Consider the following 15,988-nt stretch of genomic DNA (forward strand, 5'->3'; position numbering starts at 1 on the left):
GAGTCGGGATGAGAGCGGGGCGAGGGGTGGGTCGGGATGAGAGCGGAGGCGAGGGCTGGGGTCGGAGAGAGCGGGGCGAGGGGGGTCGAGGGGGGGTCGGGAGAGAGCGGGGCGAAGGGGGGGTCGGGAGAGAGCGGGGCGAGGGGGGGTCGGGAGAGAGCGGGGCGAGGGGGGGTCGGAGAGAGCGGGGCGAGGGGGGGTCGGGAGAGAGCGGGGCGAGGGGGGTCGGGAGAGAGCGGGGCGAGGGGGGGTCGGGAGAGAGCGGGGCGAGGGGGGGTCGGGAGAGAGCGGGGCGAGGGGGGTCGGGAGAGAGCGGGGCGAGGGGGGGTCGGGAGAGAGCGGGGCGAGGGGGGGTCGGGAGAGAGCGGGGCGAGGGGGGGTCGGGAGAGAGCGGGGCGAGGGGGGGTCGGGAGAGAGCGGGGCGAGGGGGGGTCGGGAGAGAGCGGGGCGAGGGGGGGTCGGGAGAGAGCGGGGCGAGGGGGGTCGGGAGAGAGCGGGGCGAGGGGGGGTCGGGAGAGAGCGGGGCGAGGGGGGTCGGGAGAGAGCGGGGCGAGGGGGGGTCGGGAGAGAGCGGGCGAGGGGGGTCGGGAGAGAGCGGGGCGAGGGGGGGTCGGGGAGAGAGCGGGGCGAGGGGGGGTCGGGAGAGAGCGGGGCGAGGGGGGGTCGGAGAGAGCGGGTCGAGGGGGTCGGGAGAGAGCGGGGCGAGGGGGGTCGGGAGAGAGCGGGGCGAGGGGTCGGAGAGAGCGGGGCGAGGGGTCGGGAGAGAGCGGGGCGAGGGGGGTCGGGAGAGAGCGGGGCGAGGGGTCGGAGAGGCGGGGCGAGGCGGGGCGAGGGTCGGGAGAGAGCGGGGCGAGGGGGTCGGGAGAGCGGGGCGAGGGGTCGGGAGAGAGCGGGGCGAGGGTCGGGAGAGCGGGGCGAGGGGTCGGGGAGAGAGCGGGGCGAGGGGGGTCGGGGAGAGGGCGGGGCGAGGGGTCGGGGAGAGCGGGGCGAGGGGTCGGGAGAGAGCGGGGCGAGGGGTCGGGGAGAGAGCGGGGCGAGGGGTCGGGGGAGAGCGGGGCGAGGGGCGGGGAGAGCGGGCGAGGGGTCGGGGAGAGAGCGGGGCGAGGGGTCGGGAGAGAGCGGGGCGAGGGGTCGGGCGGAGAGCGGGGCGAGGGGTCGGGGAGAGCGGGGCGAGGGGTCGGGGGAGAGCGGGGCGAGGGGTCGGGGGAGAGGCGGGCGAGGGGTCGGGGAGAGCGGGGCGAGGGGTCGGGGGAGAGCGGGGCGAGGGGTCGGGGGAGAGCGGGGCGAGGGGTCGGGGGAGAGCGGGGCGAGGGGGTCGGGGGAGAGCGGGGCGAGGGGTCGGGGGAGAGCGGGGCGAGGGGTCGGGGAGAGCGGGCGAGGGGTCGGGGGAGAGCGGGGCGAGGGGTCGGGGGAGAGCGGGGCGAGGGGTCGGGGGAGAGCGGGCGAGGGGTCGGGAGGGTCGGGGGAGAGCGGGGCGAGGGGTCGGGGGGGAGAGCGGGGCGAGGGGTCGGGGGAGAGCGGGGCGAGGGGTCGGGAGGAAAGCGGGGCGAGGGTCGGGGAGCGGGGCGAGGTGTCGGGGGAAAGCGGGGCGAGGGTCGGGGGAAAGCGGGGCGAGGGGTCGGGGGAGAGCGGGGCGAGGGGTGCGGGCGCGGGCGAGGGCGAGGGGGCGGGAGAGGGCGGGGCGAGGGCTGGCGGGAGAGAGCGGGGCGAGGGTCGGGGGAGAGCGGGGCGAGGGGTCGGGGAGAGCGTGGCGAGGGTCGGGGGAGAGCGGGGCGAGGGGTCGGGGGAGAGCGGGGCGAGGGGTCGGGGGGAGAGCGGGGCGAGGGGTCGGTGGAAAGCGGGGCGAGGGGTCGGGGGAAAGCGGGGCGAGGGGTCGGGGGAAAGCGGGGCGAGGGGTCGGGGAAAGCGGGGCGAGGGGTCGGGGGAGAGCGGGGCGAGGGGTGCGGGCGGGGCGAGGGCGAGGGAGAGGGCGGGGCGAGGGCTGCGGGAGAGAGCGGGGCGAGGGGTCGAGGGGGGCGGAGAGGGCAGGGCGAGGGGGCGGGGCGAGGGCGAAGGAGAGGGCGAGGGCGGGGCGAGGGAGAGGTCGGGGCGAGGGAGAGGGCGGGAGAGGGCGGGGCGAGGGAGAGGGCGGGGCGAGGGGGGCGGGCGAGGGGGCGGGGCGAGGGGGCGGGGCGGGCAGGAGAGAGCGAGAGGGGCGGGAGAGAGCGGGGCGAGGGGTCGAAAGGGGGGAGAGAGAGTGGGGCGAGGGGTCGAGAGGGGGGGGAGAGAGCGGGGCGAGGGGTCGAGAGGGGGGGAGAGAGCCCGGGGCGAGGGGTCGAGAGGGGGGGAGAGAGCGCGGGGCGAGGGGTCGATAGGGGGGGAGAGAGCGCGGGGCGAGGGGTCTGGAGAGAGCGGGGCGAGGGGGTCTGGAGAGAGCGGGGCGAGGGGGTCTGGAGAGAGCGGGGCGAGGGGGTCTGGAGAGAGCGGGGCGAGGGGGTCTGGAGAGAGCGGGGCGAGGGGGTCTGGAGAGAGCGGGGCGAGGGGGTCTGGATGAGAGCGGGGCGAGGGGGTCTGAGAGAGCGGGGCGAGGGGGTCTGGAGAGAGCGGGGCGAGGGGGTCTGGAGAGAGCGGGGCGAGGGGTCTGGAGAGAGCGGGGCGAGGGGGTCTGGAGAGAGCGGGGCGAGGGGGGGGCGGAGAGAGCGGGGCGAGGGGGGGGCGGGAGAGAGCGGGGCGAGGGGGGGGCGGGAGAGAGCGGGGCGAGGGGGGGGCGGGAGAGAGCGGGGCGAGGGGGGGGCGGGAGAGAGCGGGGCGAGGGGGGGCGGGAGAGAGCGGGGCGAGGGGGGGGGGCGGGAGAGAGCGGGGCGAGGGGGGGGCGGGAGAGAGCGGGGCGAGGGGGGGCGGGAGAGAGCGGGGTCGAGGGGGGGCGGGAGAGAGCGGGGCGAGGGGGGGGCGGGAGAGAGCGGGGTCGAGGGGGGGGCGGGAGAGAGCGGGGTCGAGGGGGGGGTCGGGAGAGAGCGGGGCGAGGGGGGGTCGGGAGAGAGCGGGGCGAGGGGGGGTCGGGAGAGAGCGGGGCGAGGGGTCGGGAGAGAGCGGGGCGAGGGGTCGGGAGAGAGCGGGGCGAGGGGTCGGGAGAGAGCGGGGCGAGGGGTCGGGAGAGAGCGGGGCGAGGGGTCGGGAGGAGAGCGGGGCGAGGGGTCGGGAGAGAGCGGGGCGAGGGGTCGGGAGAGAGCGGGGCGAGGGTCGGGAGAGAGCGGGGCGAGGGGTCGGGAGAGAGCGGGGCGAGGGTCGGGAGAGAGCGGGGCGAGGGGTCGGTAGAGAGCGGGGCGAGGGGTCGGGAGAGAGCGGGGCGAGGGGTCGGGAGAGAGCGGGGCGAGGGGTCGGGGGAGAGCGGGGCGAGGGGTCGGGGGAGAGCGGGGCGAAGGGTCGGGGGAGAGCGGGGCGAAGGGTCGGGGGAGGGAGCGGGGCGAGGGGGTCTGGAGAGAGCGGGGCGAGGGGTCGGGAGAGAGCGGGGCGAGGGGTCGAGAGGGGGGGAGAGAGAGCAGGGCGATGGGGTCTGGAGAGAGCGGGGCGAGGGGGTCTGGAGAGAGTGGGGCGAGGGGTCGGGGGAAAGCGGGGCGAGGGGTCGAGGGAAAGCGGGGCGAGGGGTCGGGGGGAGAGCGGGGCGAGGGGTGCGGGCGGGGCGAGGGTGCGGGAGAGGGCGGGGCGAGGGCGGGGCGGGCGGGAGAGGGCGGGGCGAGGGGTCGAGGGGGGCGGGAGAGGGCAGGGCGAGGGGCTGGGCGAGGGGGCGGGGCGAGGAGAGGGCGAGGGCGGGGCGAGGTCGGGGCGAGGTCGGGGCGGGAGAGGGCGGGGCGAGGGAGAGGGCGAGGCGAGGGAGACGGCGGGGCAGAGGGCGGGGCGAGGGGTCGAGGGGGACGGGGCGAGGGGTCGAGGGGGACGGGAGAGGGCGGGGCGAGGGGTCGAGGGGGGCGGGAGAGGGCGGGGCGAGGGGTCGAGGGGGACGGGGCGAGGGGTCGAGGGGGACGGGAGAGGGCGGGGCGAGGGGTCGAGGGGGACGGGGCGAGGGGTCGAGGGGGACGGGAGAGGGCGGGGCGAGGGGTCGAGGGGGACGGGAGAGGGCGGGTCGAGGGGGACGGGAGAGGGACGGGGCGAGGGGTCGAGGGGGACGGGAGAGGGCGAGGCGAGGGGTCGAGGGGGACGGGCGAGGGGTCGAGGGGGACGGGAGAGGGCGAGGGGTCGAGGGGGACGGGAGAGGGCGAGGGGTCGGGAGAGAGCGGGGCGAGGGGTCGGGAGAGAGCGGGGCGAGGGGTCGGGAGAGAGCGGGGCGAGGGGTCGGGAGAGAGCGGGGCGAGGGGTCGGCAGAGAGCGGGGCGAGGGGTCGGGAGAGAGCGGGGCGAGGGTCGGGAGAGAGCGGGGCGAGGGGTCGGGAGAGAGCGGGGCGAGGGGTCGGGAGAGAGGGGGCGAGGGGTCGGGAGAGAGGGGGGCGAGGGGTCGGGAGAGAGCGGGGGCGAGGGGTCGGGAGAGAGCGGGGCGAGGGGTCGGGAGAGAGCGGGGCGAGGGGTCGGGAGAGAGCGGGGCGAGGGGTCGGGAGAGAGCGGGGCGAGGGGTCGGGAGAGAGCGGGGCGAGGGGTCGGGAGAGAGCGGGGCGAGGGGTCGGGAGAGAGCGGGGCGAGGGGTCGGGAGGAGAGCGGGGCGAGGGGTCGGGAGAGAGCGGGGCGAGGGTCGGGAGAGAGCGGGGCGAGGGGTCGGGAGAGAGCGGGGCGAGGGGTCGGGAGAGAGCGGGGCGAGGGGTCGGGAGAGAGCGGGGCGAGGGTCGGGAGAGAGCGGGCGAGGGTCGGGAGAGAGCGGGGCGAGGGGTCGGGAGAGAGCGGGGCGAGGGCGGAGAGAGCGGGGCGAGGGGTCGAAAGGGGGGGAGAGAGAGCGGGGCGAGGGGTCGAAAGGGGGAGAGATAGCGGGGCGAGGGGTCGAAAGGGGGGAGAGAGAGCGGGGCGAGGGGTCGAAAGGGGGAGAGATAGCGGGGCGAGGGGTCGAAAGGGGGGGAGAGATCGAGGCGAGCGGTCGAAAGGGGGGGGAGAGAGCAGGGCGAGGGGGGGGAGAGAGCGGGGCGAGGGGGGGAGAGAGAGCGGGCGAGGGGGGAGAGAGAGCGGGGCGAGGGGGGGAGAGAGAGCGGGGCGAGGGGGGGAGAGAGAGCGGGGCGAGGGGGGGAGAGAGAGCGGCGCGAGGGGTCGAAAGGGGGGGAGAGAGAGCGGGGCGAGGGGTCGAAAGGGGGGGGGGAGAGAGAGCGGGCGAGGGGTCAAAAGGGGGGGGTGAGAGCGGGTCGAGGGGGCGGGTGAGAGGTGGGAGAGCGGGGGAGAGGGTGGGAGGAGGGTGAGAGGTGGTAGAGCGGGGGAGAGGGTGGGAGGAGGGTGAGCGGTGGTAGAGCGGCGATGGGAGGAGGGTGAGAGGTGGGAGAACAAGGGAAAGGGTGTGAGGAGGACGAGCGGGGGCGAGGGTGATGGGGCGGATGGGAGGAGGGTGAGAGGTGGGAGAACGGGGGGAGTTAGATGGGGGCGGGTGGGAGGAGGGTGAGAGGTGGGAGAACGGGGGGAGTTAGATGGGGCGGGTGGGAGGAGGGTGAGAGGTGGGTAGAGCGGGGGGGAGAGGGTGATGGGGCGGGTGGGAGGAGGGTGAGAGGTGTGAGAGCGGGGGAAAGGGTGATGGGGCGGGTGGGAGGAGGGTGAGAGGTGTGAGAGCGGGGGAGAGGGTGATGGGGCGGGTGGGAGGAGGGTGAGAGGTGTGAGAGCGGGGAGAGGGTGGGAGGAGGGTGAGAGGTGTGAGAGCGGGGGAGAGGGTGATGGGGCGGGTGGGAGGAGGGTGAGAGGTGTGAGAGCGGGGAGAGGTTGATGGGGCGGGTGGGAGGAGGTTGAGAGGTGTGAGAGCGGGGGAGAGGGTCATGGGGCGGGTGGGAGGAGAGTGAGAGGTTGTGAGAGCGGGGGAGAGGGTGGGAGGGTGATGAGAGGTGTGAGAGCGGGGGAGAGGGTGATGGGGCGGGTGGGAGGAGAGTGAGAGGTGTGAGAGCGGGGGAGAGGGTGGGAGGAGGGTGAGAGGTGTGAGAGCGGGGGAGAGGGTGATGGGGCGGGTGGGAGGAGAGTGAGGTGTGAGAGCGGGGGAGAGGGTGAGAGGAGGGTGAGGTGTGAGAGCGGGGGAGAGGGTGATGGGGCGGGTGGGAGGAGAGTGAGAGGTGTGAGAGCGGGGGAGAGGTGGGAGGAGGGTGAGAGGTGTGAGAGCGGGGGAGAGGGTGAGAGGAGGGTGAGGTGTGAGAGACGGGAGAGGGGATGGGCGGGTGGGAGGAGAGTGAGAGGTGTGAGAGCGGGGGAGAGGGTGATGGGGCGGTGGGAGGAGGGTGAGAGGTGTGAGAGCGGGGGAGAGGGTGAGAGGAGGGTGAGAGGTGTGAGAGCGGGGGAGAGGGTGATGGGGCGGGTGGGAGGAGGGTGAGGTGTGAGAGCGGGGGAGAGGGTGATGGGCGGGTGGGAGGAGGGTGAGAGGTGTGAGAGCGGGGGAGAGGGTGATGGGGCGGGTGGGAGGAGGGCGAGAGGTGTGAGAGCGGGGGAGAGGGTGGGAGGAGGGTGAGAGGTGTGAGAGCGGGGGAGAGGGTGGGAGGAGGGTGAGAGGTGTGAGAGCGGGGGAGAGGGCGAGAGGAGGGTGAGAGGTGTGAGTGCGGGGGTAGAGGGCGAGATCCAGTCTCACCTGCACTGGCGTTGCGGAAGTGATTGTAATACTGAGACACGTAGGTCATGATGCTGAGACGGTCAGGCACTCTCATGGACACCATGTCATCTGGGTCCAGCAGAGTCGGGATCCCCAACTCACGCTCTGCCACCTCAAAGGCCTGAGGAATTGGGGGGGGGGGGGGAAGAGGGGGAAGAGGAGAAAGAAAACGAGGGAGGAAAAGAGTGGAAGGGGAGAGGGGGTGGGAGAGAAGACAGGGAAGGGGGTGGGAGAGACAGGAAGGGGAGGAGAGAGAAGGGTAGAGGGAGGGGGAAAAAACGGGTAAAGGAGGAGGAGGGGGAGAGAGAGAAAGGGGGGAGGAGGGGGAGAGAGAGAAAGGGGGAGGGGGGAGAGAGAGAAAGGGGGAGGAGGGGGAGAGAGAGGAAGGGGAGGGGGAGAGAGGAAGGGAGGGGGGAGAGAGAGGAAGGGGAGGGGGAGAGAGGAAGGGGGAGGGGGGAGAGAGAGGAAGGGGGAGGGGGGGAGAGAGAGGAAGGGGAGGGGGGAGAGAGAGGAAGGGGGAGGGGGGAGAGAGAGGAAGGGGGAGGGGGGAGAGAGAGGAAGGGGGGAGGGGGAGAGAGAGGAAGGGGGAGGGGGGAGAGAGAGGAAGGGGGAGGGGGGAGAGAGAGGAAGGGGGAGGGGGAGAGAGAGGAAGGGGAGGGGGAGGGGGGGAGAGAGGAAGGGGAGGGGGGAGAGAGAGGAAGGGGGAGGGGGGGGAGAGAGAGGAAGGGGGAGGGGGAGAGAGAGGAAGGGGGAGGGGGGAGAGAGAGGAAGGGGGAGGGGGGAGAGAGAGGAAGGGGGAGGGGGGAGAGAGAGGAAGGGGGAGGGGGGAGAGAGAGGAAGGGGGAGGGGGAGAGAGAGGAAGGGGGAGGGGGGAGAGAGAGGAAGGGGGAGGGGGGAGAGAGAGGAAGGGGGAGGGGGGAGAGAGAGGAAGGGGGAGGGGGGAGAGAGAGGAAGGGGAGGGGGGAGAGAGAGGAAGGGGGAGGGGGGAGAGAGAGGAAGGGGGAGGGGGGGAGAGAGAGGAAGGGGAGGGGGGAGAGAGAGGAAGGGGGAGGGGGGAGAGAGAGGAAGGGGGGAGAGAGAGGAAGGGGGGAGAGAGAGAGGAAGGGGGAGTTAATATCTAATTTTTTCAATGCCAGTGGGTTTTGTAGTGCATTGTGGGTTAGGTTTTTTTTTTATTGTGTCGACCTTCAAAAACACACGCATGCGCTGTATACACGGTGGGCGCTTTATAAATTTCTATTTATACATATATACATACACACACACACTCTTACATCACTAACATTCAGGGACCATTTAACACCTCAAGTCATAAATCGCATACTGCACAGGGGGGAGAGATAGGTTTCAGTCACAGATACATTTCAGGATGCGCTGTTTTCAAGTAAAAAACTTCCTTGCTTTATCCATTGTAACATCGCCGGAAGAAGAGATCAGTGTATCTCGAAAGCTCGCACAAATAAAAGCATTTCGTTAGCCACAGAACGGTATCGTCTATTCGTTTTTGAATATATATATCTCACATTCACTTTGTATTTGCTATATGCTGTAAGGTGGAGGTTTCTTGTCGTCTTTTTCACCCACCATAACTTAAAATGTGTATGATAGATACATAGATATAACACACACATTTTAAAACATTTTCCGTTATCTTTTTGACATTTTCGAATATTATCTCATCTGTGACATTATTTTTAGCCGAATGTCTCAGTCTCTGAATATTTAATTGTTTTCCATTCCTCCCCCGAATTTCTAATAATAATAATAATAATAATAAATGTAAAAAAAAACAACCTATTGGCAGCTTTTATCGCAACAAAGTCACGAATATTCGAAAACAAAAACCTTTTTTTTCTTTTAGGTAAAAAAATGCACCCGTCTCTCGATATTTGGCAAGTCCCCTGTCTTCCTGCAGCCACAATTCGAGTGTAAGCTCTGCGGGCTAGGGTTTTTAAAAATAAAAAAAAAAGCAACAAAAAACTTTATTGTCCCGCACGATACATTTTGCAGCAGCAATGGCCGACGGAACTAGTTTAAATGTCCGTCTCTGGGGAGACGGGGGCAGCAGGATTCGGAGCGCGTCAGAGGCAGCAGCGTGATGTAACCATCATGGCATGTAACTCTTCTCCCCGTCTGCTACCTGCCTCCAGCAGTCACGCCCGGGCGTCTAAACCTGTTCCCGCATGTCCCACAGCAGTTGGCCAATCAAAGCCACCGCAGGATTTAACACTTAACCCTTTCCAGCCTTGAACGGAAAACATGCGCGTTGCAAATACCAAAAACCAAAGCAAGATCTCAGGAGTCGTTTCCGTTATTTAAATAAATAATGCACTGAAAAACGAGATCTAAGCAGGGGATCCACCTCCCCAAGAGATGTGAAAGCCCGGGGGTGGTGCTCCTGTTCTGAGGAGGGGTCAGGTTTTCAGGATATCCCTGCTTCGGCACAGGTGGCTCAATCGATGACTGCACCACCTGTGCTGAAGCAGGGATATCCTGAGAACCTGACCTGTTAGTGGCCCTTGAAGTCTGGAGTTTGCCACCCATGTGTCAGCATTTAAACATTACAACGCTGCATATATTCTCATACCTGGTACAGGTCCTTGTGGGACCACCTGAATTTGCGAGTTGGCGACTGCCATCTGAAATTCAGGTGGTCAATCTGTATCCTACAAGGGCTTCTTCTGTGCTGCGTACAACAGACCGAGGCCCATATTCTCTAAACGGTGCTACGCTTTCCCACGCGCTTCCAACACACTAGATTTGGTCAAAAAAAGGTTGCCCATCTTTTTAGATGGGAAGGTATACAGGGATATACCAAATAAGTATACATGGGAAGGATGCTGATCCAGGGATTAATCCGATTCCCAATTCTTGGAGTCGGGAAGGAATTTATTTTCCCTTATGAGATATCATTGGATGATATGACTCTGGGTTTTTTTTGTTTGCCTTCCTCTGATCAATAAGTATAGATATAGGATAAATTTAGCATAGGTTGAACTTGATGGACGTAGTTCTTTTTTCACCACCCTCTACTATGTAACTCCTATTCAGACGAATGGGAGATTAGACATGCTAAAGCGTAGCACCGTTTAGTGAATATGGCCTTTGGCCTGGTATACGCAGCACAGAATAGGTCCCCTGTAGGACCATCTGAATTTGTACCGTTGGCGACTGAAGACATGATACTAAATGAAGCGCTGGAGGTGCATGCCGACAATAGATTCTGCCGTATCATCCTCAGGGTATCAAACCTGCCCCATAGAAGTGTGAGCAGAGCGTATGCACAGTTGGAGTTAAGCGACCCTCACCCCAGCACCCCACTCACCAGCCGGTTGTTCTCGTAGACATTTTCTTTGGACAGCGAATCAAAGTCACTGCGGAGAAAGAGGAGAGGGCAAACGTAAGTGGGGTCTCGTAGGAGCTAAATAAGAGGCACAGGGAGTGAGTGTCTCACTCACTGTCCCTGCAGCACAGGGAGTGTGAGTGTCTCACTCACTATCCCTGCAGCACTGGGCACACAAGGAGTGAGTGTCTCACTCACTATCCCTGCAGCACAAGCCACACAGGGAGTGAGTGTCTCACTCACTGTCCCTGCAGCACAGGGCACACAGGGAGTGTGAGTCTCACTCACTGTCCCTGCAGCACAGAGCACACAGGGAGTGAGTGTCTCACTCACTGTCACTGCAGCGCAGGGAGTGCGAGTGTCTCACTTACTATCACTACAGCAGAGGGCACACTGGGAGTGTAAGTGTCTCACTCACTGTCCCTGCAGCACAGGAACACAGGGAGTGCGAGTGTCTCACTCACTGTACATAAATGTTACAGAATGCCTCCTCGATCTGTTACGTGCGCGGGACGGGGGTCCCTCTGACAGGTGGGATCTGTGAGCAGCTGCACAGCGTCCTACATCAGACTGAGGAGGGGGTTACCCAGCCCCCTCCCCAAATGCAGCATCTTAACCCTTTCATTGCCCTACAAAACGCAGCAACGTCTCCAACAGCCCCAACAGTTACAAGTGCAAGATCTGCAGACTAGGGACCCCCGCCGCACGCTGGCTACAAAACACCCGCCGCACATTGGACCCGTATTCTCGCCTAACCCCCCCCCCCCTCCCAAATACATTTGCTATTAACCCCTTCGCTGTCGGGTTTTAAAACAATTTAAACGGGTTTTTGTGTGAGGTTTCAAATAATTCACCAAAAATCCAGCAACAAAGAGTTGAAGTTTATGTTTCTATAGAATAATAATAATAATAATAGCGTTTCCATGGTCAAAAGTAGTGCAATTTTGAGGTAAAAGAGGGGAAAAAAAGATGCATCAAGGAAAATAACCCTACTGAGTTCAATGAGGTTTTTTATTTGATACATATGGGGCAGTTATTTTGCCCCCCGATTGTCTCACTTTGCCTTGATACACAGTCCCCTTAATAATAATAATAATTATTATTATTATTATGACGCGTTAACCTCATTAAATCAGACATGAATATAAATGGCAAATACATTTGGGAAAAATAATATGTCAATAATAATTGCGACATTTACACACAATAATTCTAAATAATTCGAATCACATTGAAACACAAATATAATAAAGGATATAGCAGTAATAAATACTTACAAAAATTATTGAATGCAATTTAGAATAATATAGCACTAACAAATTAAACAATTATAATACTGAACTGTCTAAATAATACATTACTAAACGTGAATATAACTTATAAATACATTATTAAACGTGGACATATTAACTTATAAATAAGTACATTATTCAATGTGACTATCAATACTGTATAAATACAGTGGTAAAAACAAACATAATAAATCATATACAGAATATCATATGCATTGAAAAATATAAATTATTCGCCGTTTAACCCATTCAGGGTTAGAGGCGCAAAACATGCATCGCGAAGCCCACGGGCCCTGAATGGGTTAGGCTGCGTCCGCGCCAGCGCTGAGCGAGCGACGCTTGCCGCGTTAACTTACATATATATAAATATGTAAGTTCCCGCTGACGCGGTGCGCGCGGCGCTTACCAAAACAAAAAACTATACTTCCACGCGCGCTCAGCTGGCCCGCAATGCCGCCCCCCCCCCCCGCGCGCTTGCGGAAATCGGAGGACACCCGGCGCTCATGCTTGGAGCGCTCTACAAGCATGAGCGCGCTCAGCGCCAGCGGGGACTTAGCCTTAATCTTTCATTATATGGGCGGTAACAATATTTTAGGGGATCAAAGTCCTATATTTTGGGGGTCAGAAACCTCAGACCTCCCTGAATGGGTCAGAGCCGCGTGTTTAACCCTTACACAGTCAGAGGGGCCCGCTGGTGCTTATAAAGTGCCAGCTCTTGGGGCGAGGGTCAGTTACTCACATCAGGTCGGGGTGGTGGCGGTGGATGAGGGCGCAGAAGGCCAGTCCGTCCCGAAACGAGGAGCTGAGGTCAGAGATGTGCACCCCGGGGTAACCCGCACACTGCCCGGCACACCACTGCTGCAGGGTCCGGGAGGCAGACATCATTACTACCCCGGGGGGGGGGGGGCAATACAAGGACCAGGGGGGACAATGCAGGGATAAGGGGGGGGCAGTACAGGGATAAGGGGGGGGGCAGTACAGGGATAAGGGGGGGGGCAGTACAGGGATAAGGGGGGGGGGCAGTACAGGGATAAGGGGGGGGGCAGTACAGGGATAAGGGGGGGGGGGCAGTACAGGGATAAGGGGGGGGGGCAGTACAGGGATAAGGGGGGGGGGCAGTACAGGGATAAGGGGGGGGGCAGTACAGGGATAAGGGGGGGGGGCAGTACAGGGATAAGGGGGGGGCAGTACAGGGATAAGGGGGGGCAGTACAGGGATAAGGGGGGGGGCAGTACAGGGATAAGGGGGGGGCAGTACAGGGATAAGGGGGGGGCAGTACAGGGATAAGGGGGGGCAGTACAGGGATAAGGGGGGGCAGTACAGGGATAAGGGGGGGCAGTACAGGGAGAGGGGGGTATTAGAGGGAGAGGTGTAATACAGAGAGAGGGAAGAGACTGCGCAGGGTAGTTAATAGAGGAGTGGGCAGTTAATAGGTAGGGGTGGAACAGTTGCTAAGGACACTTGGGCCTAGAGGTCTCCGGGTAGGTGGTGTCCTAGAGGTCCGGGGCGTCCTAGAGGTCCGGGGCCTGCTCAGGCGTCTCCTCCTCCGGTCTCCCCGAGTCTCTGTGTCCGGCCCCGGCCTCTCTCTCCCGGGCGGTGTCTCTCTCCGCCTCTCCCTCAGGCCGCTCCTCCCACCGGGGGCAGGCACACAGCTACACAACCACAGAGATACAACTATACATACACACAGACACAAAACTATACACACACACACACAAAACTATACACACACACAGACACAAAACTATATACAAACACACACAAAACTATACACACACACAGAGACACAACTATACACAGACACAAAACTATACACACACACACACAAAACTATACACACACACAGACACAAAACTATATACAAACAAAAGACAGGGGTGCCCAATGCTACATCCAATTGACAAAACATATAAAGCAATAAGTATAAAGTTTAAATACTTCAATAATAATAATAATAATATTTACTTGGTTATTTAGTTAAACCCTTTGGCCAAAGCGTCATAAGCCTGAATACCTCGTCAAGGTATAACCAAAATTAATGCAGGTCCTAACACTACACTGTGAACCCTCCATTTTACCTCTGTATGAGGGGAAAGAACCATAATGAGTCCTGTGCATTCAGCAAAATGCTAGAACCTCCAAGACACAAAACTATATACACACAGACACAACTCTACACACACAGGTAAAACTATATACACTGAGACACAGAAACACAACTATAAACACAGACACAACTATACACACAGACACAGAGGCACACCTATACATACAGCGACAAACAGATGCACAACTGTACACACAGTGACACAGACACAACTATACATACAGCGACAAACACAGAGATACACAACTGTACACACAGCGACACAACTACACATACACCGACAAACACAGAAATGCACAACTATACACACAGCGACAAACGCAGAGAAGCACAACTGTACACACAGCGACACAACTGTACACACAGCGACACAACTGTACACACAGCGACACAACTATACACACAGCGACAACTATACACAAAGCGATACAGACAACTACACATACAAAGAAACACAACAATACACAGTGACACACAGAAACAACTACACACTAATATACGCAAACAACATATAGCTACAGAACACTACTATACACACACAACATAGACACACAGCTACACAACAAGCACACAGCAGTACTATGCACACAAAAGTTACATGGCACAGTGCAGCCACATCTCGAGGACACACAACCCTGTTACACAAGTCAGCACAGCTACACCACAAAGGGTTACGAGACACAGGGGGTTATGCACAAAACAGTGATAAGTGTTTTTAAGTGAGATAAATGATTTATGGTGCAATTTATGGAGCAAATTTTTTAGCAATGACTCTGCTTTGATGATAAAAAGCATTTTAAGCGCGATACTGCAGTGTTATCACTGCTTTGTGAATCGCGCTGCACGCAATATTGAGAAATAAAGGCATTTATCTCACTTAAAAACACTTATCACTGCTTTGTGCATAACCCCCACAGTGTGTGCATCTGTAGCTCCGTGTACAGTATATCATTGTTATAGATGTGTGTGTGTGTAATTAGTGAATTTGTGCAATTGTTAAAGAGCATCAAACCCTGACATTAGGGGCAGCATTAACACCTGAACTGCCAGCAAAACATGCTCCGCGTGTTATTACATCGCACTGTGTGTTACATAGTGACATAGATGAGGTTGAAAAAAGACATTTGTTCATCAAGTACAACCTGTGCTAAATTTAGACGACGGATACTTTATCCTATATCTATACTTACAGTATATTGATCCAGAGGAAGGCAAACAAAAATCCCCAGTGTCACATTATCTAATGCAGCTGTGCGCAAACTGGGGGGCGCGGGCGGTTACAGAGGCCGTGCTCTTCCCCCCGAGGGAGAGGGGAGGCCTCTGTAACTCACCTGCTGCCAGCTGGGTCTTCGGCGACACGTCGCCATGGCATCGCAGCATCAAATGGCCCACTACGTCATTTGACACGGAGACATTGGGAGAGGGGGGGCACAAACGCTGTGGCTCCCAGGAAGGGGGTCGCAGCTCAAAAAGTTTGCGCAGCGCTGATCTAGTGATATCTCATAAGGGGAAAAATAAATTCTTTCCTGACTCCAAGAATTGGCAATCAGATTACTCCCTGTATGTACTCCCATGTATTACTCCCATGTATTACTCCCATGTATTACTCCCATGTATTACTCCCATGTATGTACTCCCATGTATTACTCCCATGTATACTTATTTGGTATATCCCTGTATACCTTTCCTATCTATAAAGATGTCCAAACTTTTTTTGTGAAGATCTCTCTTGTATCTGCCATTACAGTCTCCATGGGTAATGAATCCCACACTGTAACTGCCCTAACTGTAAAGAACCCTTTCCTTTGTTCCTGGTGAAATTTCCTTTCCTCCAACCTTAAGGGATGGCCCGAGTCCTTTGCACTGCCCGTGGGATAAATAGTTCTTTTGAAAGCTCCTTGTATTGTCCCAGAATATATAGTGTATATCGCCTCTTAGACACCTCTCTTCATAAATCTGATTATCCATCCCCTTTATTAATTTGGTGGCTCTTTTCTGGGCTTCTCTACTTTCTTGTCTTTTTTAAAGATTGGTGCCCAAAATTGTACTCCATATTCAAGGTGTGGTCTTAGGCTTTGGTCCCGCTGCGGCCGGCGGCGCGCGCAGCCGCGGGCCACCACCTGCTTGCCCCCGTTCTAGATGCCCCCGCTGGCTCCTTCCGGCGTGGCTGACTGCGTGCTGTGGTTTTGGCCAGTGTCGCGTCACGTGACATCCCAGCAGCCAATCCGATTCCCCCCTCTGCTCCGATCCCCCCCCCGTTCCGATTTCCCCCTTCAGCTCCGATCCCCGTTCCGATTCCCCCCTGCTCCGATTTTCCCCCTCTGCCCGATCCCCGTTCCGATTTCCCCCCTTGCTCCGATTCACTCCCCCCCCCCGTGTGTATTTGCCTGTGCGTTTGTGTGTGAGTGGAGGGGAGCAGGGAAGGAGCTGCGGGTGTGTGTCCTGGATTTTTTTCTTAACTTTTGGCTGGCTCGGGAGGTGGGAGGGGTGATGCGCGAGAGGCAGAAAAATTGTATCTCCCGC

At 60.7% G+C, this 15,988-nt stretch overlaps 1 protein-coding gene across 1 annotated transcript; it reads right to left on the minus strand.

Moving 5' to 3' along the window:
* Positions 1-6,702: 6,702 nt before the first annotated feature.
* On the minus strand, positions 6,703-12,281 carry LOC142483295 (MICAL-like protein 1; the record flags this gene model as incomplete). The annotated part of the gene is made up of 3 exons (XM_075583393.1): positions 12,098-12,281; positions 10,049-10,097; positions 6,703-6,844 (listed from the first exon to the last, which is right to left on the minus strand). Coding segments are annotated over exons 1-3 (337 nt in total), but the record flags the coding sequence as incomplete, so codon positions are not given.
* Positions 12,282-15,988: the final 3,707 nt, after the last annotated feature.

Source organism: Ascaphus truei, unplaced genomic scaffold (genome assembly GCF_040206685.1).
Source record: "Ascaphus truei isolate aAscTru1 unplaced genomic scaffold, aAscTru1.hap1 HAP1_SCAFFOLD_3157, whole genome shotgun sequence".
NCBI lineage: Eukaryota > Metazoa > Chordata > Amphibia > Anura > Ascaphidae > Ascaphus > Ascaphus truei.